The following is a 20,495-nucleotide window of genomic DNA, read 5'->3' as shown; positions in this document are numbered from 1 at the left end:
TCTTTACTTCCTCTGATCGGTGCTGTGGCTGAAAACTTTCAGGGATACACCTAGAGTCTGGCTGGCCTCGGTTTTGGATTTGAACTGCACACTACTACACCAACTAGCATCTGGACGGGTATTTTCGCTTAAATCAAATATTGCAATGAAGCGGCCCCTTGAAAAAGCATCTGCGCCAAGTCCAAAGAAAGCTAAAGTGTCCCCGGACAAGAAACAGAAGACCAAAGATGTCCAACCGCCGCCGCAGCGTACTTCACTCTTAACTGAAGAAGTAGACTTTCCGAGAGGTGGGGGGACAACCCTTACCCCCTTAGAAGTCAAGGCTCTCCGCGCGGAAGCGGTCAAGGAAGCCAATGAAGAACTGCTGAAAGTGGGTACAGTATTCATCTTGATGTGTGGACTAGTTGCTCACATACGTTTAGGATGGCAAGGTGTCCGGCTCACAGACCAAACCAAGGAAGAGGAAGTCCGAGCTAAAGGCTAAGCACAAGTCGGAGGAAGGCAACGGCGGGACAATCCGACCTGAACATCTGAATTACAAGGTACGCGTGTTCACCTTGTGCGCAGTGAAACCCGTACTGACTAGTAACTGAAGCGTATCACTCCTGGTATGAAACTATACGGCCAGATTTTCTCCGTCCAGCCGTTAGCTCTCGTCGTCTCCCTTCCAAACCAACTATGGGCTCATGTCCCCATTACCCAAATATCTTCCCAGCTAACTTCGCGCCTCGAAAAGCTGGACGAGGATGAAGAAATGCCTGAAGCTAGTGATGAGGATGAGGACTCGCCGACTAGCGGCGGCCGGGTCCCTGACCTGTACGAGTTATTTCGTGCAGGTCAGTACGTGCGCGGGATCGTGACTGCAGTCCATCCTTCGGGATCTACAGACTCGACACTTATGGGTCGAGCCAAGGATGAAGCGCAGAAGGCTAGCCGGAGGATTGAGATGAGCTTGCTTCCGCAGAAAGTGAACGAAGGTCTGGCAAAGGCCGATATGAAGACCGGATTGGTATGTGTTTATATCACTTTCACGTAGCTCAATTGTAGCTCACCGGCTCTTGCAGACAATCTCGGCCGCCGTCGCTAGTCTTGAAGATCACGGCTACATCTTGGAATTGGGTGTACCGAATGTTACCGGGTTCCTTTCTTATAGAGAGGCTGAGAAGGGACCCTTCCCAAAAGATGCGAGACTCCACGTTGGCCAGATACTCGATGTTGCCGTGTCCGCGATGTCTGGCAATGGTCGTACATGCACTGTGTCGGTTGACCCCAAAAGTCTCGCTAATGCCTCAGTAAGTCGTCTGCGACGCATGACAAACCTCGAAGACATGCTTATTCATGCAGATATCGGAAATCAGCAATGTGTCCTCGGTTATTCCCGGAATGCTCGTGCACTCGTTGGTTACTGCCGTTCTTCCTGGTGGATTGAATCTGCAAGTATTGGGTTCTTTCGAAGCGACTGTGGACGAATATCATGTTCGTGCGGAGGTTGTTGAGCAAGGGTACAGGATCGGGCAAAAGGTGAAAGGCCGCATTCTGTACGATGTCCCAGGAACTGCTCCCCCACGCTTTGCGCTCTCCCTTCTGGATCATATCGTGAAACGCGATGTGAAGCGTGCAGAACGAGAAGACACAACTCAGCAAGCTCTTAGCCTGCCAGAGGCATATCCTGTTGGCCAAATCTTAGATAATGTGGAAGTTGTGAGAGTCGAATCCGAGCGGGGACTCATTGTTGCAGTCCAGCCGGGACTGACAGGATTCATTCATGTTAGTACAAGTTACCCGTTGCATCTTAGTGACCTAACACCTACTACATAGATCTCACAAACCTCGGACGAGCACGTTCCAACACTCTCTGCCAACTCAGGGCCATGGAAAGTGGGGACTCTGCACCGGGCTCGAGTTACGGGATATCTGCCTTTCGACGGACTCTTGCAGTTGTCTATGCGTCCGTCGATATTAGATCAGAAATTCCTTCAAGTGAGCGACGTGGAGGTCGGGTCGATCATCAAGGGCACTATCAAGAAGCTCACGGATTCGGCAATGTTCGTGTCGATCTCGGGCAGTGTGGATGGGGTGATTTGGCCAAATCATTATGCTGACATCGCCCTCAAGCACCCGCAGAAAAGATTTAAACCAGGTAGTTCAATACGATGTCGGGTATGCTTGATATCTCGTAGTATAAGATATCGGCTGACTTCATAGCCAGGTCCTAGTGGTTGACCCCGAACGACAAAGGGTCGTCCTTACAGCAAAGAAGACCTTGATCGAGTCCACGCTGCCAGTTGTGGCGAGGCTGAATGACGCCAAACCGGGCGTCGTCACACATGCTGTGGTTTTCAAGGTGTCGGAGAAGAACTTGAATGTCGAGTTCTATAACGGCTTAAAGGCGATAATCCCCTCCAGGGAGATAAGGTACGTAGTCCTGTCATTACTCGCAGGCATGCGTCTCATATTCCCTCCAGCGAGACTGCTTCTGGTCGCCTCGCAGAAGCTTTCCCAATCGGGAAACCTGTAACAGTGCGAATCATCTCAGTCAACCCCGAGGCACACCGTATAGTAGCAAGTATTCGACAGGCAGCACCGAATTACAAGTCTGCAATCGTGGACATCAGCGGTGTTGAAATTGGTAATATTGTCCACGGCACCGTAGCTGAAATCCACAAGGATAATGTTGTGGTCACACTGCAGCCAACGCAGGTCCGAGCCCTTTTGTCACTCGGTAATCTTGCTAACCGTCGCGGTCTGACGGTCGCCCAACTCCGAGTATCTCTTCAACCCGGTGACGAACTGGACGATCTCGTTGTAGTCTCGCGCAATGCAGAGAAGGGTTTCGTGGTAGTTGCTAGCAGACCAAAGGGGAAGGACGCCCTAGTGACAAAAGGTGCAATATCCTTGGAGACCCTGGAAGTAGGCCAGGTCGTTGGCGGTCGTGTCCTCCGACATGGCCCTAAGGGCGCGTATATCAAGCTAACTAACCAAATCCATGGTAGTTTGCATCCCACCGATGCTTGCGATGACTACGAGTTCGGAACACCATTTCCCTCTCCTGACTCCGTTCTGAAAGCGGCTGTCCTCGCTATTGACAAGGAGAAGAAACATCTTACGCTATCAACTCGTCAGTCTAGACTGAACCCAGATTCACATCCTCCCATCGTGGATCCCGAGATCCAAGACCACGCTCAAATCAAAGTTGGCGACACCCTGCGGGGCTTTATCAAGAGTGTCACTGAACATGGGCTGTTCGTTACTATTGGTCGCGGAATAGATGCGCGTGTACAAATCAAGGAATTATTTGACGAAGTACGTACAGCTTTTCGACGTATAGCCACGTATGATTCACACTCTCTTAGTATATCAAAGACTGGAAACCCCGATTTGTGGCAAATCAACTGGTCAAAGGTAGAATTCTGAGGTATGCTCCCCATGTCGCTTCTGTAACAAGCTGGCTGAGTCTGTATGCAGCGTCAACATCGAGAAGAAGCAAGTGGAGATGTCGTTCCGGTCTGGCACCATGAGTAAAGTTTCACCATCCATCTCTTTCGCCGACCTACACGAAGGTCAGAAGGTAGATGGTCGCGTGAAGAAGGTCGAAGATTATGGCCTGTTCATCGGGATCGAGGGATCGAAGCTCACTGGACTCTGCCATAAGTCAGAGGTACAGTATATAATTCCCTCCATGATACATTATCAAAATTGACTGCGAGTGAATAGCTTTCAGATAACAAAGATGCAGACGTCACATTAGCTCTGCGAAGCTTCCGAGAGGGTGATCGTGTGAAGGCCGTTATACTGTCTCTTGATTCTGAGAAGCACAGAATATCACTGGGCCTCAAACCATCGTATTTCAAGGACGAGGAATTTGTTGTGCCAGACGAGGACGACCAACTGTCAACTGCCTCGACAGAGTTTCAGGCAACATTAGGTGTTGTGGAGGATGAACCTATCTTGCACGACATTCAGGGTAATGGTGGTTACTCCGAACGCGAAGAGGAAATGTCCGCCGACCAAGAATCAGAAGAAGAAATGGTGATGGATGTCGACGACAGATCGCATACAGGGGGTGATATCATCCCTGACCAAGGTGACGATAATGGCATCGACGCCGAACAGTCCCTCCCTCCCCTCAAGCTACAAGGATTCAAATGGGGGGATGACCGCGAATCATTGGATAGTGATGCAGAGTCTGCTAGCTCTTCTGACGACAGTGACGGCGAGGAGCAGGGCAAGAAAAAGAGGAAGCGTCGAAGGAAAAAGGTCGAGCAGGACTTGACTGCGGACCTACAGACGAAGACGCCCGAGTCAAGCGCAGACTTCGAACGTCTCCTCCTGGGATCGCCTAATTCATCCTACATCTGGATACAGTATATGTCGTTCCAGTTGCGGCTCGCCGAGATAGAGAAAGCTAGGGACATCGGTCGGCGCGCGCTAAGAACGATCAATTTCAGGGAGGAGGCTGAAAAGCTGAACATCTGGATGGCTTTGCTCAATCTCGAGAACGTGTACGGCACAGACGAAAGTTTGGAGAACACTTTTAAAGAGGCTGCGAGGAGTAGTGATTCGAAGACGGTGCATCTCCGTCTCGCTGCAATCTTTGACGAGTCCGGGAAACATGACGTACGGTTACATTTACCTTGCGTAGTCCCTGACTAACTTCCATTCCGCCAGCGGGCCGAGGAGCAGTTTAAGCGGACTACAAAGAAGTTCGGTCATAGCTCGAAAGTGTGGACGCTTTTTTGTGAGCATTACCTGAGGCATGGCAGGCTGGAAGAGGCCCGAAGTCTGCTCCCGCGCAGCCTCCAAAGTCTAGAGAAGCGGAAGCGTATGTCAATTTTGCATTTGCAGACTTAACAGGATGATTCTGAAAGCGTTGCAGACCTTAAAACCATCTCAAAATTCGCTCAGCTCGAATATAAGTTAGGAGATCCGGAAAGAGGGCGAACCATTTTTGAGGGCATAATCGATTCGCATCCTAAACGCCATGATCTGTGGCTGGTGTATATAGATATGGAAGCTGTCCAAGGAGAGATCCAGAATATCAGGTCAGTCCAAACCAGACACAGCGATTTGACCTACCTGAAACCATTGGGTTCAGAAACTTGTTTGGCCGTATATTCACTCAGAAAATGACAAGTCGCAAGGCGAAGTACGTCGTAATATATCTATCCTCCCTATATTGTCTAATACGTTGACTAGGACCCTGTTTAAGAAATGGCTCGAACTGGAACGAAGGATCGGCGATGAAGACGGGCAGGCGACTGTGAAGCAGAAGGCCATCGAGTGGACGCAAAGAGCTAGTGGGAGTGACTGAGTCGATTATCTAGACCGCCTACCTTGTTCTCCACGCATGCATGCAGTAATTTACCATTCATACCTAACCGAAGCTTTGCCAGCAAATACCTAATATCATTATATGCGCATGAGGAGAGCACAACCATACTACTGCAATATATAATCGAAAATAGTAGACCCGAAAGCAATTGTGAAGAGAGACAAATAATGTAGGATGCAAACATGACTAAAGGAGTGTGGAGACACCTTTGCAGGGGACAAGATGATGGGGTATATATGTACAATGAAAAGGAAGGCTATGACCTGGACCGAGTCCGTTCGTGCCCTCTTATGGGATCAGAGTCGAAATCACTGAGCGGCCTGCGATTGCTCATAGAGCTGGCTAATTGTCGCTGCCAATCATCCAGTTCGTTCGAAAGATGCTCAAACGCTAGGGCGGCTTCCGAGCTGGAACTGCTGGCACGACGAGCGGATATACCAGATAGAGGACGAGCTTGGCCGAACGCAGGCTGATCTACTTCTAGGAGAAGCCCTATCTTGTGCGATAACTGCTCGTTCTCTCGTTTGAGGTCGGTATTCTCCCTGCTGAGCTGTTCAAGGAGTGTCTCGTCGTTGCCTCCGCGAGCGACGACCAAGGATGCTTGAAGTCTCTCGATTTCCTGCTCCAATTCTTCTATCCTGGCCAACCGGTCGTCTGACTCCCTCTGAGAAGCAACCAGATTGTCTCGGAGGCGTTCAAGATCTTGCTCGAGGGAGTCTAACCGTAAGCGGAGATCCCTATTGTCGCTGGTTAGACGTTGCACCTGACGCTGAGCTTCCACGAGTTGGCCACGCATTGCCTCGTGTCCATCGTCAGACGAAGGAGTGCCGCGTCCGTTCATACCACGGAGCCTAGAGCCCGCATCATATCCACGCGTCGCATCCAGCTCCGCCTGCAGGTTTGAATTGAGGGTTTTCTGCTTTGTTAACTCGTCCTTCATCTTGCGCATCATTTTCTCAGTCCCTCTTCATTATCGGTAAGATCATCGGTTTATATATACAAAAGAACTTGCCTGCACTCACTTCACATAGTGGACGGCAAGCTGGTAATCTTCTTCAAGCTGCTGTAAGCGCGACTTATATCCTCGTTCAGTCTCTTCCAGACGCCGCTCAAGCTCATTAGCACGCAGAACTGCGGCTGGATCCACCTTCTGGTTCGAAGGACTCTGCGTTGAGCGGATCCTAGTCAGCTCTATACTGAGCTCATTTGCTTGAGCTTCTGCATCTCGCTTTTGTCTTGAAATCACGTCCAGCTCCCTTTCTGCCTGCTCATGCAGCCGGGCCGTCTCTTCTAACTTGTTCTCCAGCTCCTCAAGACGAGAAAGACCTTCACTGTTATCCTCCTCGGCAATGATACCATTCTCTGCAAGATAGTTGCGCAGAGTACCAAGCCGTATATCGGCATCGGCCGCCTCCTTCGTCTTTTGTCTGAGTTCCGACTCTTTGGCAATGAGATCCTTTCGCATTCGGCCACTGTCGGCCAGCGCGTTGGATAATTGTGCGCGCAGACCGACCACCTGAGCTCGCAAGGCCATCCTGTCAGCTTCAATGTCTCGAAGTCGTCGACGTTCCTCGCGAAGTTCCTTTTGCGCGTCGTCGAGGCGCTGCGTAGAGTCGTTCAACACTCCGCGCAACGAGCGATTCTCTTCCTCCAGAGCATGTACCTTATCGGCGTGACCGCGAGTCATACGATCCTCGTCAGCCCTTAGATCGCGATGCGAGTCCAGTATTTCTCCAATACTACCAGTAGTGAGCGCTCGGAAGGCATCGGCCTCTTCGCGTGACTTGGCCCATGAGTTTTCTGTCTCTACTAGCCTTGCCCTGAGGGATTCGACTTCAGAGGTACGAGCTTCCAGTTCCCCGCGGAGATCGATGAGATCGGCCTCCACTTGATTGAGGTGTTCCCGAGTCCGTTGATGTTGAGCATCCACTTCATCTGACCGGGCCGAGGCGGCCTCCAAAGCAGCACGAGTTTGATCCAGAACGCGAACGTGTTGATCCCGAGTATGTGTCAGCTCTTCAACCATGGCTTCCAAACGAGCACGCTCGGCTTCCTTCTGCTCCAACGCAGATTTATGAGTGAGAAGCTGATCAGCATGATCTCGGACAGTAGCCTCAAGCGCGACCGCCTTCTCCTGCAGAGACATATGCTCCCGTACCGTCCTCTCGTGGGCTTCCTCGACCATCTCGGCCCGCTTCGAAGAATCGGCAGCCCGAGCTTCGGCCTGCTCCAGCAAAGTAGTCTGTAAAGATAGAGAGTCGCCAAGTTCGGCAATTTTACGGTCCTTCTCTGCTGCCAGAGATGCCATGCTCGACAATTGCCGTTCCAGTTCGAGGACCCTCTCGCGTTCCAAACGAGCAATGTCTCCTTCCGAACCAGACTCATAAGCAGAGAGTTTGGCCCTATAATACGCAGCCTCTTGCACAGCGCTGGACTGCATCTTCAAGGCCTCAGACACACGTTCGGAAGCATCCCGAGCTTGTGTAGCAAGCATAGACTAGACGCGGGTTACATGCTGATGACTGCACACAATAATAATGGCTCACCTGCATCTTAGCCTTCAGCTGCTTGAAGCTCAGGACCATGTCAGCAATCTTATCCCCTTCTATATCTTGAGCTGAGCCATTGGTGTCCAATTCTGTGACATCTTTCGAGTCCATGTCTGAGTACACGAACCCAGAACGCGAGGCTTGGTTGAGGATCGCTTTCATCCACGCCTCTCGCTTCTTCATCGTGTCCATCTCGGCTTCCTTCGCCTTCAGGTCTCTGATCAGGTCTGCCGTAATATTACCTGTAGAACCGGGTCCGGCTTTGACATGACCGTATCCATTAGGTGTTGTTGGCGTTCCTGAAGCAGGGTTATAGAAGGCGTCGGGTGGGGCCTTGCTGCGATCCACGACGGGCGAGGGACTCCTACCAGCTAGTCCATTCTTAGCCAAGGTCACACTGGCCATATTCACTGGCTGCTGAACTGCATAAGAATCGGGTTGGCCGGCAGGGGAGACCGCGCGACTGGGGTGAGATGTCGGGCTCTTCGCTCGTGTCTGCCCTTGCTCGGGGGACGCAGCTCTCTCTCTGATAACGGATTCTGACGTAGCAGCATCGTGACCGTCATCAGTGAGGCCCTCTTCGTCATCCCGCCTGGGTCGCATAGGCGCCTTTCCTTTGGCACTACTCGGGAAGGGTGATTGCGCTGTGCCGTTCATCGGTTTTACGCCTGGTCTGCCACCTGGAGGAGACATGGCACGGCGTAACTCTTCATTAGAGTCTTGTCCTTGGACGGAAGGAGACATGGAGCGAGTGCCATTGATGATCGAGCTTGGATGGGGCGAAGAGGACGCCGGGCCACCAGGCGCTTGTGGTCCACCGATGGACGACTTTCTGCCTGTAATTGCTGCACCATTTGCTGGAGGGGGCTTGCTGCTGGGATCTGGGTACTTGATGTGTTCTGGAATATAGTGTCAGAGGATGAATTTGGCGATATATAATATATAAACACACTTGTATCGAGGACATGAATGAGAGTGGAATCCTCTGGTTTTGAAGGAGCGTAAGATTCGCCTCCCAGAACAAAAACTCTGGTGCCCATGGATGCCATGGCATGCCCAGATCGGCCGCTGGGAGACGGGCCCATGTTCTGGAACATAAACCATCGGTTGTCTGGGAGACGCATAGGTAAGTAGAACGGCACGGTAGGGGAAGGAGACTCACTGGTGATCTTGAATGCTGCCAGGTCACCCAAATCTTTGCCATCAACACCCCGTCCCCCGAACACATACATCACATCATCGACCAGCGCAGCAGCATGGCCTTCACGGGGCGCGGGTGTATAACCGATACACTGGAGCTCGGTCCATCTTCGAGTGGCGAGATTAAATTCCCAAGTGTCGTTGTAGTGATACTGCCCGTCAGTACCGCCGAAGCTGATGCAGATATCGATGTGTCAGGCAATTGTAAAGCAAGGAGATAATGACGGGCACGAACACGAGCACGCGGTCACCGTATGTGATACAGACGTGACCAGTTCGGTGAGCTGGCTTAGGACCAGATGTCGGCTCATAAAGCTCCCATGTAGCCTTCGACCTCACTAAAGAACGGCAGAATGGTCATTATCCATCTTTCACATAGCCTCTGGCAGTACTCACGAGAATTAAGGTCAAAAGCCCATAAGTCGTTGAGAAATTGGCCGTCGACCTGACCTCCAAATACAAAGAATTTGGAGCCCACCATCGTAACAGCATGCCCGTACCGTCCTACGGGACTAGGACCCTGGACGCCTACGCGAGTCCATTCTCGAGAAACTGCACTACCAGTCAGATAAACGTCATACTAGAAGGGATATGCGCTCTCACCGAGATTCAACAAGTATAACCCATCATCCAGCTTATCGTTGGGCCTCGCTTTGCCGTCCGTCTTGGTATCCCCTCCCCACACGATAAGGACATTACTGACAAGGGCAGATGCATGTCCGACTCGGGGGGACGGTACTTCGCCCCCCGTCTGAAGTAACGTCGCCGAGAGATCGCGAGCGGAAAACAGATACAGATCGTTTCGTACAGTCTCTCGGACGAGCCCTCCGAATAGATACAGATCTCCGGAGTTCGTAGGTGTCATTGGCATGGCATGACCGTACCTAGGGAAGGGTGATGGCGACGGCGACGTTGGGGGAGCTACCCCTGGTTTGGGCAGGACCTGCGGAGGGGGGAGATTCAGCCGACGCTGGGACCACGGCCATGCTGGCCGCGACTGTTGCCCAGGTTGCTGCGAAGGTTGTTGCTGGGCCTGCTGTGATGAGGCGGGCGGCTGCGGTGTCGGCCCAGTGCCGTTTTGACGTGGCTGCGACTGCTGGCTTGGATGGGCGCCGTTTGTGGCGGACGCCTGCGGACCGTTCATACCCTGCGATTGGCCTTGGGATTGGGCACTGTATGTGAGGAGGACGGACAACGTGCGCGAAGGCGGCCGTTTCGTATAGACAGAAGGCTAAGAGATGTATGTTATCAACCGAGGAACCCAGACTCACGAATCAAGAGCATCTCTCGCCTGCTGCTGCTGTTGTTGCTGCTGGGCCTGCTGCTGAGCTTGACCTTCCTTGAGCTGAGCCAGAGCAGCGCTGGGTGCTTGGGCGACAGTTACATTTTGGGACTGCAGCTGGCTCTGGCTAGGATGCTTCTTCCTGGAGAAGAAGGACATTCTTCGACCTCTGGATCCGAGGAGGGACGGTATGGCTGCCGAACGTGGTGGGCGGAATTATAAAGATACAAAGCCGGGTATGACTGGCAAGAAAGGGTAAGGATAGACAGGCCCTGCCTGTATGAGAACTCAGGCGCCTTCGTCGTGCGCCAGCAACTTTCCGTGCTGTGATGGCTGCAAGTTTGCTACTATTTGCGGCGTCTCAATCCCCCTCGTTCCAGCCTTTGTTCCCACTTTCATTTGTCTAATATACTCCCGTCTTTGCTGGCCATAACGCTCTATGATGCTCTGCAGAACATATCTGGCGTCTAAAGGAACCACAATAACACCGCTCATCCATGCCTGCTGTCAGTTGGCTCGCACATATCCCCTCTCATCTCCTCAATTGCCATAACGACAATGCTGTTGCCATAGAAGGCAGGCTGCCTCGACGCGTTAATGCGAGTGGCGGCCCGTGCGTTTGCAATCCTCTCGCATCCTTTCTTACCTGGACACGCCTACACTCGACAGGCCTGCAGGGCATACCGAGAAAACCGAGGCCGACCCGCTGCGTCCGCTCTGCGGTTTTATAGCGGAGAATGCCGTCGAGCCCGAACTCCTCAGCTTCGGATCCGCCTTATTATGGCACGCTCACGCTTATATGGATCGCCTCGCGAATTGAACCCAGAAAGCAAGAAATCCTGGCGCTGAGCAGGAATAACCCCAGTCGAACGTTTCGCGTGCTGGACAGGTACAAAGTGACGTCCTCGATGCGCTGACTAGTGGTAACCGTGTCATGTCGAGGTGACGGTACCTCGCACGGCCATGATTGATGATCCTCGTCCAACTAGTCCAAGACCGAGAGATGCATCTATCTCAAGAAACATGATTACCCAGCACCTTCCCATGGCTGCTCTCAGTTGGCAGGACCGCCTCACGTCCACTTATGCTTTCAGCTGACCTTACCACTTCCGCCGCGGTCGCTGCTTACGAGATGTCTTGAGATAGTGATCTTCTCACTCTGGAGGGCCAACTCCGCATGCTTGTAGGGCACTGTGTATACCTTCAGCCACAGACTCGTTATCTCTAGTGCCGTCCTATGTCCAACGGCCCGTGACCAAGGCCCTATCCAAGGCGAGTAATTCTATGAGGATTGAACCATACTCCCGCTGTAATCAGGGCTAGCAAAGATCATCAAGCCGCTGGTTTGCCCCCATTTCCGCTGGCCTTCTCATCACTTCGTCCAAACAACCAACTGCTGATCCTGATCCTATTTTACAATCAGCATCTGATTTAGCTGCAGATGGGGAACAAGAACGGACGTACCCCACCAACACTGTACTATTTTAGAACGAGATCCTTGATTCACACCCGAACGGAGGGCAAGCGAGACTGCGCTTGAAGCTGAAAACGCGTCGAGCGTTATACTGTATATTCACTCATTCCAAGTGATTACGTCTCCCGCCTCCTCAGTACCATGGTCACGTTTGCGGTGCGCCATTAGACGGTCGCGGTTGGGGAAGAGACGGTAGCATTCTGCGGGCGGTACCCGCGTCAGCGGCGCACGCACAAATGGAGGTAAGGCAAAGATGTTGACGTACCATCGAATGCACATATGAATATGGGAGTGCTGGCAAACCCGGAAAACGATATCTTCATGAGTTCCCCAGAGGCACACTAATAGTAGACGTACTCAGCGGGTGTGGCAACCTTCCCTACGCCCTTTGCGATTTGCTCCGGCGTCGTCTCGACTAACATATATGGTGTCAACCCTTGCGCATTAGACGCGGAAGTGACAACAAACCGTCTTGCAGAGCAGGAGCTGAGGGCAACACAGAAGGCAAGATCGGATGGCCTGCGCTCATGGGCTCGGGATAAAGGGCAGTAGTGACGGTGACGTCACGATTAGGACGTCGGTATATCCTGCAGTGTAGCTCGGCTTGCTCGCCACATTACGCAGTGAGCAACTCTGAAGTTCATATGCTTTCAACGCCAAAGGTTATCGACGTGCTAGTATTTTCATCTTCTCTATTCCCAACTCCCCAATGCATATTCTCCAACGCATGACATCGACAGCAATGCGAAAGCAAAACGACAACATATACAATCATGCTCACATACGAGAAAGCGGAGACAGCGATAACAACCGCATGGCGCTAGCCAGCACGTCTCGCGCGCTGGTGTAAAGAAAAAGACGCGCTTGCGCAAGCTCCCGCTCTTGGCCCATCACGATGAGGGTCTCCCAAGCGGAGCTAATGGCATGGCTGAGTCTGGATGCATTCGTCAACGAGAGACACGTAATAACAGAGAAGGCTTGTGAAACTGGACGCACCTGAAGCTGAACGAGACGATATTACTCGGCTCGTACGTCTTCAGAGCCGTCCGCACGACGTCCGGGTACGTCCCCAGGATGAAGACGATCTCTCGCGCTTTCGGCTCGGCCAAAAGATCCAGGTTGATTTGCGACAGGTCATCTGGCAAGACGACTGTAGGGGCGACCCGGCGCTCGACGGAGCGCAGTCGAACATGCGCGTACTGCAAATATGCGCCGGTGTCGCCTTCAAAGGACGTCATCCGCTGGGGTTCGAAATTGTACGAATGTATCCTACAGCAACGTGTGCTTGAGCATCCTGCGCACAAGATCAGCAGCAGTCCACTCACCTTTTCGCCCGCATGTCCTGTATCTTGACGCACGTCATGCCAATCTGATCCGCAGTCGCATCGGGGTCCTCCACATCCTGGAACTTATCTTCCTTCTGCTGCATCTGCGCCAGCATGGCTTCCTTTGCCATGTCAAGAATCTCTTCAAGAAACTTGACGTCCCCCTTGCGCGTGCTCATCCCGTTCACCTTGCCGAAACTCACATGTTCGAGGCGATCGGCGAAGGGGGCGTCCAGGAGGGAGAGGATCCTGAAGAACTGCGCTACGTGCGCTTCCTGCTGGTTGCCGACGACGTAGATCATTTTGTCGAATTTGTATTCTTCGTATCGTTGGAAGGCACCCGCGATGTCCCGCATTATGTAGATAGTGGTACCATCTATATCTGGATAAGGTATTTACTTGACTGGAAGGCCCAGAACTCGTACCAGGCTTTTGTACGACAGGCTTTCCCAGTTTCCACTGGCTAAGGTCGACGGCTTTTGCAGGTGCTTCACCACTTGCGTCGTCCTCGTCCCCGTCGTCGACAGAATCCGGCACACCCTTTTTCAGAGCCGCCTTCGTTTCCTTCCAGTTAGTATCGCTCTCCTTCGACGTCTTGTCCGTGAGAAGGTTCTTCGCTTCTAGAGCAGCCATAGCAGCTTGGATCCGCTCCGAGCGCACGAGCGACTCCCCCGCGTAGACGTCAAATCGCACATGTAGCCTATTGTACACTTCCTGGTACTTCTTGATCGAGAGCTCGCGGAATCGGCGCCACAGAGACAGCGTCGCTTCATCGCCTGATGCTCCTTGTTATAGGATTGAGTACGAGTAAGCGACACGGGACGTACCACTCTCCATCTTGCGGAAGACTTCGCGAGCCTTCTCGTCAGTGAGTCGTTGTTGGCTACTTTCTTTTTCGTGTGCGGCATCGCGATTCACTCGGACATAGACGTCGAAGAGGTGCATGATGGCGTTCTGGGCCAACAGTTCTTCGGATCCATAGCGCTCGAAACCCACAGCGAGAAGTCCTGGTCAAGAATCACACAAGTAAGACATGGGCACCCAGGATAAGAAAGTGGATGACGGGTAGGTACCGAATTGTTTCCCCCAGTCACCTAGACTATCGTCAAGAGAATCGAGTCAATGATGAGCGCCAACTTCCGAGCCCAGACACAATGAACGCTCACTAGTTCATCCTGACAACGTCCCACCCGTTAGCCTCAGAAATGTTCGACAGAACCGTGCCGATGATGGTGCTCCGCAGATGGCCTGCGTGGAAGGGCTTTGCGATATTCGGGCTGCTGAACTCGACGATGACTTTTTTGCCAGTCCCTTGCACATTCGACCCGAAAGAGGGTCGGGACGGAGAGGGCGGCAGATGGATGCGGTCGAGGACGAGTTTCAGGAGCGTCGGGGTGCGGACGTAAAAGTGAAGGAAGGCTGCATCTCCGATGCATCGTTCGAGGTAGTGGTTGGGAGTGAACTGGCAGTGGGAAAGGTCAGCACTACGATGCCAATGGGACTGAACGTACCACGCACCGTGCTGGTAAAATTTTCTATCAGTTCGGCAGGGTTGGCTTTGAGTCGGAAGCGGGGAACCGCGACCGTAAAGTCTACACCCTTTTTACCATAGTCGACGCCAGAGAACGCGGTGCTGAGGGGAAGATGGAGCGCATTGGAGAGGACCACTGCGATGGCTATCTTGAACGAGTCGAGCGGGAAGTTGGCAGGATCCGCTGCCTCGATTGTCGGAAGGTCGGGGGAAGACATGCTGGTAGGTACCGTGCACAAAAAGAGGGGGAGCGTCAGGAAGACTCAGTATGCATTCGAGTCATACCAGACAAGACACGCAGCGGGAGAAGTCATGTCTGTGGGCGTCCCAGACTTGCCTGACGGTTTGATACCATCTCAGGAACCGTCTCGAGGATAGCTTTGAGGTCGATGGCAAAGCGTCAACTGTCTTGCAGGACAGTGTAGAAGACACAGTCGTAGTGACGGTGACGTCACAGGCTCTTTGGTTAGAGCGACCACTTTATGGCGTCGGGATGGACTCGCCCTCGCGCTCATCCACCGACGCAGACAGACCGCGTACCCCGCTCTCCCAAAGACTGCAGTCCCTCGTCCAGAATCCAGGCTCGAACTCATCGCGGTCCTCGATTGAAAGCACCAAATCGGGTGCACAGGAGCCCGACATGAGGCCGCGCGCACCCGCTGCGGCGATCCACGCCAGTGCGTCCAGGGCGTCGCTGTCTTCCTCTGCATCGTCGTCGAGCCAGGGAAACATGCGGATATCGGCTGCTCCGAAGAGTGGGGAACCCGCGAAGGAAACGCGCAAGCCCGACCCGCTCACGCTGCCGATCCTCCGCTGGCTCAATTCACCGACGCATTCACCCCGCTCTGCGTCTCCAGCGCGCACTCCGCGTTCCTCTTCACCGAGTCCCCTTCCCAGTCCAGATCCGCGAATCGCCGAGGCACTGACATCTGAACTCCCGCTCCCCCGCCCTCCTCCCACCGCCCACCTCCGCTCCCTGCCGAACAACGAACACTCCTTCCGGCCACCGCTCTTCGAATCCCTCACCCGCGCCACCCTCCCCACCTCGTCCCTATCCTACTCCTCCCCGCCGCCTCTCTACGAGCGCGGCGAGCTCCTCGACCACCCCTACGTCAACGCCAGCCCCCCAATCGAAGCCCGCCCCGGCCACGACCGCGGCCCCAGCGACTACAGCATCGACTGGGACACCCAGGCCCCCGCCAGCCCCATCATCCTCAGCTGCTCCCCGCCCGGCCGCACCAGCCTCGACGCCGTCCGCACGCTCCTCGAGCGCGCCCAGACGCACCCGCCCGCGCACAGGCATACGCTCTCGCAGCCGACGCCCGCGCACGCCCGCCCGCTGCACACCACCGCTGCCTCGCCCTCCGCCTGGAAATCGTGGTTCTCGGGCGTCTTGCCGGACAGCAAGGACGAAGGCGAGACGCGGCACCACGAGGACGTCGAGGACGCGCTGAAAGAGGCGGAGGCGGAGGGCGAGAGCTACCTCGCGCCCGAGCATCCCATCGTCTTCTGCCACGGGCTGCTCGGCTTCGACAGCGTCACGATCGGGCCTGCCATCGCGCCGCTTCAAGTACGTGTCCACTGACCTGACCACCCCCACCCCTAACCTTAACCCAGGTAACGCACTGGCGCGGGATCACCTCCGCCCTGGAATCGCACGGCATACAAGTACTCATCACGCGCGTGCCCGCGACGTCCTCGCCCATCGATCGCGCGCAGGTGCTCTTCGAGAAGATCAAGGAGAAGTACGAGGGGCGCAAGATTCATCTGATAGGTGGGTGAGTTTCCGGGTTTGCGTTACATTCGCGGCGTGGACGTTAACGGCGAACGCGTTCTAGGGCACAGTATGGGCGGCTTGGATTGTAGATACCTGACGACTCATCTGCTGCCCCCACCTTCGGAGCAGGACCCGGAGCGTCCGTACCCCTTTCAGGTGCCCAGACATGTCGTTTTCCACTGCCCCATGCTGAATCAAGGGCATTTCATAGGTCCTGAGCATAACAACGATCGCCACTCCACATCGGGGGTCGTATTTTGCTGACTACTTTATGGAGACGGTCGGGAAGGAGCGGCTGCCGAGTGTGCTCGGCCTGCTCGACATGTTACCGGTAAGCCTTCCTCTGCGTGCGCTTGGTCTGCAGGGGGCGGTCGACGGTCTTTACTTCCGGATTGCCTCTGAACGTGGCGCCCCCTCCCGCCATGGCCCACTATATGCGCTCCAAGATGACTCGCTAACACAGTCCCTGGCAGAACGGAGGCGGCGACGGGAAAGCGTTCGAGTTTCTCACCATGGAGAACATGCGCAAGTTCAACGAGATGACGCCGGACGTGCCTGGGGTGAAGTACTTCAGCTGGGGCGCCGTGTACGAGCCCGGCTTCATCGACACCTGGAAGTACGTATCCACCAACCACACCACAACCCCACCCCACCGCATCTCCCGTGCCAGCCCTCCCAGCAAGCTAACAGCTAACATCCGCGCGCTAGGTTCTCGCACGGCGTCATCCTCGAGAAAGAGGGCCCGAACGACGGGCTCGTCTCGCTCGCGTCCGCCAAGTGGGGCACGTACCTCGGCACGCTCGAGCACGTGAACCACCTCGACCTCGTCGGGTGGATCAACACCGCGCGCTACAAGTGGGCGGAGATCATGGGCCGCGAGATCAAGTTCCGCCCCGCGCAGTTTTACCTGGGGATCGCGGACCACCTTGCGAGGGCCGTGGAGGGGAAGGAGGGGAGGAAGGAGGAGCGGGTGGAGCGGCATGGGAAGGATGGGGATGCCAGAGAGGAGGGGAGTAAGAGCCCGGGTACGGTGCAGGGTGATAGGGAGAGGGAAAGTATGGCGGAGAGCTTGGCGCAGGGAAGTAAGGATGGGGAGGTGAGAGGCGCGAAAACGCGCGGGAGTGACGATGGATCGGGCGCCGGGCCTTCACATGCCAGTTAGAGTCCTGATGAATACAATGCAGCAAGACATATACCTCTACCGTATATAGTTCTAGTGTACATGATATTGTAGCTGGGTATAATCTTCACTCCATCTAATAGTAACGATATCTCGAATCCTTTGCCGTACTTGCATTGACGCCCGGAAGTGTCCTACGTGTCGTGTCTCAAGACGAAGCCCCAGCCGCTTCCGGTGAAATCGGGTCCCAGCTGAATTCTCCCAACTTCAAAGGGAAATATGGCTGGGGAATGGGCCCGTATATACCACTCCAGTTATTCTCTCCTTCGACTATCGGGTATCCATCTGGCCTGCGGGAGATGATGAACGTCGCGTTCAGCAGGGGCATTGCGTGCAGAGTGAACGACTTCAGAGATGGACAGTGGACTGCAAACACCCTAGCCACCGTGTCGTTGTCCTCTTCCTCTTCGAGGCAAGGCAATACATAGCAATCGCATGGCACCCCAGTCTCCATGCTCTCAATGACTCCGTCATCAAGGAAACCCGTGATGGGAGGACAGTAGAAATTCATTCCAAGATGCTCGAGGCGACTGAAGGCACCGAAGCGAGGCGCATACTCCCAACTAGCATGCGGCCACATGGAAAGGCGCGCGCGCTCAAAATCCTTGATGACCTTGTAGCGATGGATGAGGGTAAGACCAACCAGATCGGGGAATGCTTCGGCAATGCGGTCAATGAGATCCAAGCCGGCGTAGCGGACGCCAGAGAGGGCTAGGATCTGCAAAGGTGCACCTCTGAGGGCATCGACGAGCATGAAAAGGTCCTCCTGGTCCATGGGATAGTGGGTATCTACCATAAAGTGCGTCAATCGGAGCGGCCAGTCGGCCTTCGAAAGCTCTATCCACGAGGTTAGCGTGGGGATCTGGTACGGAGCAAGCGCCGTCACAGAGAACCGCTCCACCGTCGGCCAGGGGTTGTACATTTCGCGCATAGGATCTTGGAGAACTTGTATAGGCTCTCGTCTACTGCCCGACACACTAAGAGTGCGTACGTCAGGGCTTAGACTAAGGAAGGCCCAATACCACCAGTTTTCCCAAAGAAAACGAGGATGGCTGAGGCGCATATTGAGTATAGGCGGCGTCGACGCGCGTTCATCCATGAATAAGGGAAGACCTGCGGCGAAGTTGCATCCTCTGAGGCTCAGAGTGTGCAAATGGGGCAGTGATATCATGGCTCCGGCAATGACGGGGGTAACCAGTATGGAGGCCAGGCTCAGATGGGTGGCATTGGTACATGCTCGGATGAACTCCCCAATCTTTGCCAGGAGAGGTCCATAAAAGTCCTGGTTGAGTTCAAGACCTTGGAAGAGCTCGTCGTTGACGGTAAATATGCTGACATCGCCTCTTAGTATGTCCCTGTGTGATTGCCACTCGTCATATATACGGATGTTCAGAGTCTTCTGGACGATGTCTGGCCTAGCCAATAGCGAATCGATGGTGTTCATCAGCTGTGCTTTAGCATTTTCGGCTAAATCATCCTGGTCTTCCTCCTCTAAGGGCTTGCTGTAGTCTGGCTTGTACCTGAACACCAGCGAACGGCCCTACATCAGGAACCTCGGAAATCTCCATATGCTCCATATGGAGTCACACGGAGCCCCGGAGCGACGGAGAGGTCCCCCCATCATCCCGAGATGGCCATCTCCGTCCGGCTCAGGACGGAGACAGCGTCTCCAGATGGAGACTCCTGGAGACACCACGTGGCTTCGGCGGGAGTTCGTATACCTGACACTCGATATCTATCCCTCACATAGGGACAGGATATGGGCTTATGTTTTTGCTATACGTGCTCCTCTTTGCATTCGAGCAAAATTTAGCCCAGATTACTATATATTAGTGGGGGGGCGTGTCTCCGGATGGAGACCTCGTCTCCGTCTGGAGAACCTGTCTCCATCCCTCACATGGCGGAGCCGCGGAGACGCTGTCTCCATCCGGAGATATTCCGGTTTCCTGATGTATGTAAAAGTTCAGTAAAAGGGAGAGATGCTACTTTCGGAGCAAACCTCATAGATCCATCTCAACGACACCTCACGAAGCAAGCGGCAAGTTGAACCAAGCAATAATGCCTGTGTAGACGACGCAAAGAAGAAGACTCTATCGAGTATTTCGGTCGGTAAATGTGTCAGGAGGATATTCTGAAATCTTGGCTCTGGAGAATCCATCATAAACTTGACTACTTCCACTGCCGAACCTTTCACAATCAAATGTGACGAAAGAATGATGCATGAACATACATGTAGCGGGATACAGTACGTTCCAGTAGGGTGGCTTCCATTCCCTTTCAAATTCTTCCAATACACCAGGTTTCGTCACCACGTAATGCGGCAGTTGAAATGTAAAATCGCCGGTGCCGATCGTCTCTTCCTCTAGTATTGTGTATCTCGCCACACGATTGAAAGCTGAGATATATGACGTCCATCGGGTGAAGTAGAGGCGATACCGCCAGGGGTGGCGGCCAGTCAAATCAAGCGAGCCCTGTATTAACAGTCATCGCACAGTAATCCATATACAAGTCCATAGCCATATCCTGACCTCATGGAAGCCCTTTAGCACGTCTAAGAACCGTTTCCCCCGCCAGATCAGAACTGCCCGTGAATCCTGAGGATCACAGGGCTGCGGGTAAGAAGCCCGGACGTGCTGCGCGACAGCAGCTTGCTCCTGTTCCTCGTACAGCTTCAGGAATGGCCCTATGAACGATATGGTGACCGACGTACATGCAGCTCATATCAACAACGCGTACATGTAGGATACTCCTGGTAGGGTATTGGGTCATCGTCTGCCGACCACATTGTAAGTACCGCCGCGGCGACTTGTGCAAGTTATAGGCCCTGCAGCTGTGAGCTCGTCGC

At 53.9% G+C, this 20,495-nt stretch overlaps 5 protein-coding genes across 5 annotated transcripts; 2 read left to right on the top strand and 3 right to left on the bottom strand.

Moving 5' to 3' along the window:
* Positions 1-145: 145 nt before the first annotated feature.
* Positions 146-5,311, top strand: GLOTRDRAFT_124234 (uncharacterized protein; the record flags this gene model as incomplete). Its single annotated transcript, XM_007863379.1, has 15 exons — positions 146-370; positions 423-542; positions 596-1,009; positions 1,065-1,292; positions 1,345-1,767; positions 1,819-2,160; positions 2,210-2,415; positions 2,466-3,303; positions 3,354-3,415; positions 3,466-3,658; positions 3,715-4,617; positions 4,669-4,822; positions 4,877-5,042; positions 5,096-5,146; positions 5,197-5,311. The coding sequence occupies 15 exons, from the start codon at positions 146-148 to the stop codon at positions 5,309-5,311; spliced, it is 4,440 nt and encodes a 1,479-aa protein (XP_007861570.1).
* A 277-nt stretch (positions 5,312-5,588) lies between these two features.
* On the bottom strand, positions 5,589-10,225 carry GLOTRDRAFT_30664 (uncharacterized protein; the record flags this gene model as incomplete). Its single annotated transcript, XM_007862018.1, has 8 exons — positions 5,589-6,297; positions 6,355-7,829; positions 7,879-8,780; positions 8,834-8,992; positions 9,044-9,255; positions 9,317-9,419; positions 9,478-9,633; positions 9,685-10,225. The coding sequence occupies 8 exons, from the start codon at positions 10,223-10,225 to the stop codon at positions 5,589-5,591; spliced, it is 4,257 nt and encodes a 1,418-aa protein (XP_007860209.1).
* Positions 10,226-11,534: 1,309 nt separating this feature from the next.
* GLOTRDRAFT_135151 (arginyl-tRNA synthetase) lies at positions 11,535-14,911 on the bottom strand (the record flags this gene model as incomplete). The annotated part of the gene is made up of 13 exons (XM_007862690.1): positions 11,535-11,771; positions 11,828-12,037; positions 12,103-12,131; positions 12,195-12,252; positions 12,306-12,424; positions 12,619-12,771; positions 12,834-13,106; positions 13,163-13,538; positions 13,588-13,938; positions 13,990-14,169; positions 14,236-14,261; positions 14,329-14,624; positions 14,681-14,911. The coding sequence occupies 12 exons, from the start codon at positions 14,909-14,911 to the stop codon at positions 11,937-11,939; spliced, it is 2,193 nt and encodes a 730-aa protein (XP_007860881.1). The 3' UTR covers positions 11,535-11,771; positions 11,828-11,936.
* Positions 14,912-16,167: 1,256 nt separating this feature from the next.
* Positions 16,168-17,404, top strand: GLOTRDRAFT_7200 (alpha/beta-hydrolase; the record flags this gene model as incomplete). Its single annotated transcript, XM_007861910.1, has 6 exons — positions 16,168-16,263; positions 16,311-16,467; positions 16,532-16,613; positions 16,690-16,817; positions 16,951-17,086; positions 17,179-17,404. Coding segments are annotated over 6 exons (825 nt in total), but the record flags the coding sequence as incomplete, so codon positions are not given.
* Positions 17,405-17,798: 394 nt separating this feature from the next.
* Positions 17,799-20,435, bottom strand: GLOTRDRAFT_118721 (uncharacterized protein; the record flags this gene model as incomplete). Its single annotated transcript, XM_007862689.1, has 5 exons — positions 17,799-19,190; positions 19,650-19,837; positions 19,881-20,121; positions 20,179-20,333; positions 20,387-20,435. 5 exons carry the CDS (start codon positions 20,433-20,435, stop codon positions 17,799-17,801), a joined length of 2,025 nt encoding a protein of 674 aa, XP_007860880.1.
* Positions 20,436-20,495: the final 60 nt, after the last annotated feature.

The sequence above is a fragment of the Gloeophyllum trabeum genome, assembly GCF_000344685.1.
Source record: "Gloeophyllum trabeum ATCC 11539 unplaced genomic scaffold GLOTRscaffold_00001, whole genome shotgun sequence".
Lineage (NCBI taxonomy): Eukaryota > Fungi > Basidiomycota > Agaricomycetes > Gloeophyllales > Gloeophyllaceae > Gloeophyllum > Gloeophyllum trabeum.
This window is presented reverse-complemented; position numbering and strand designations above follow the sequence as displayed.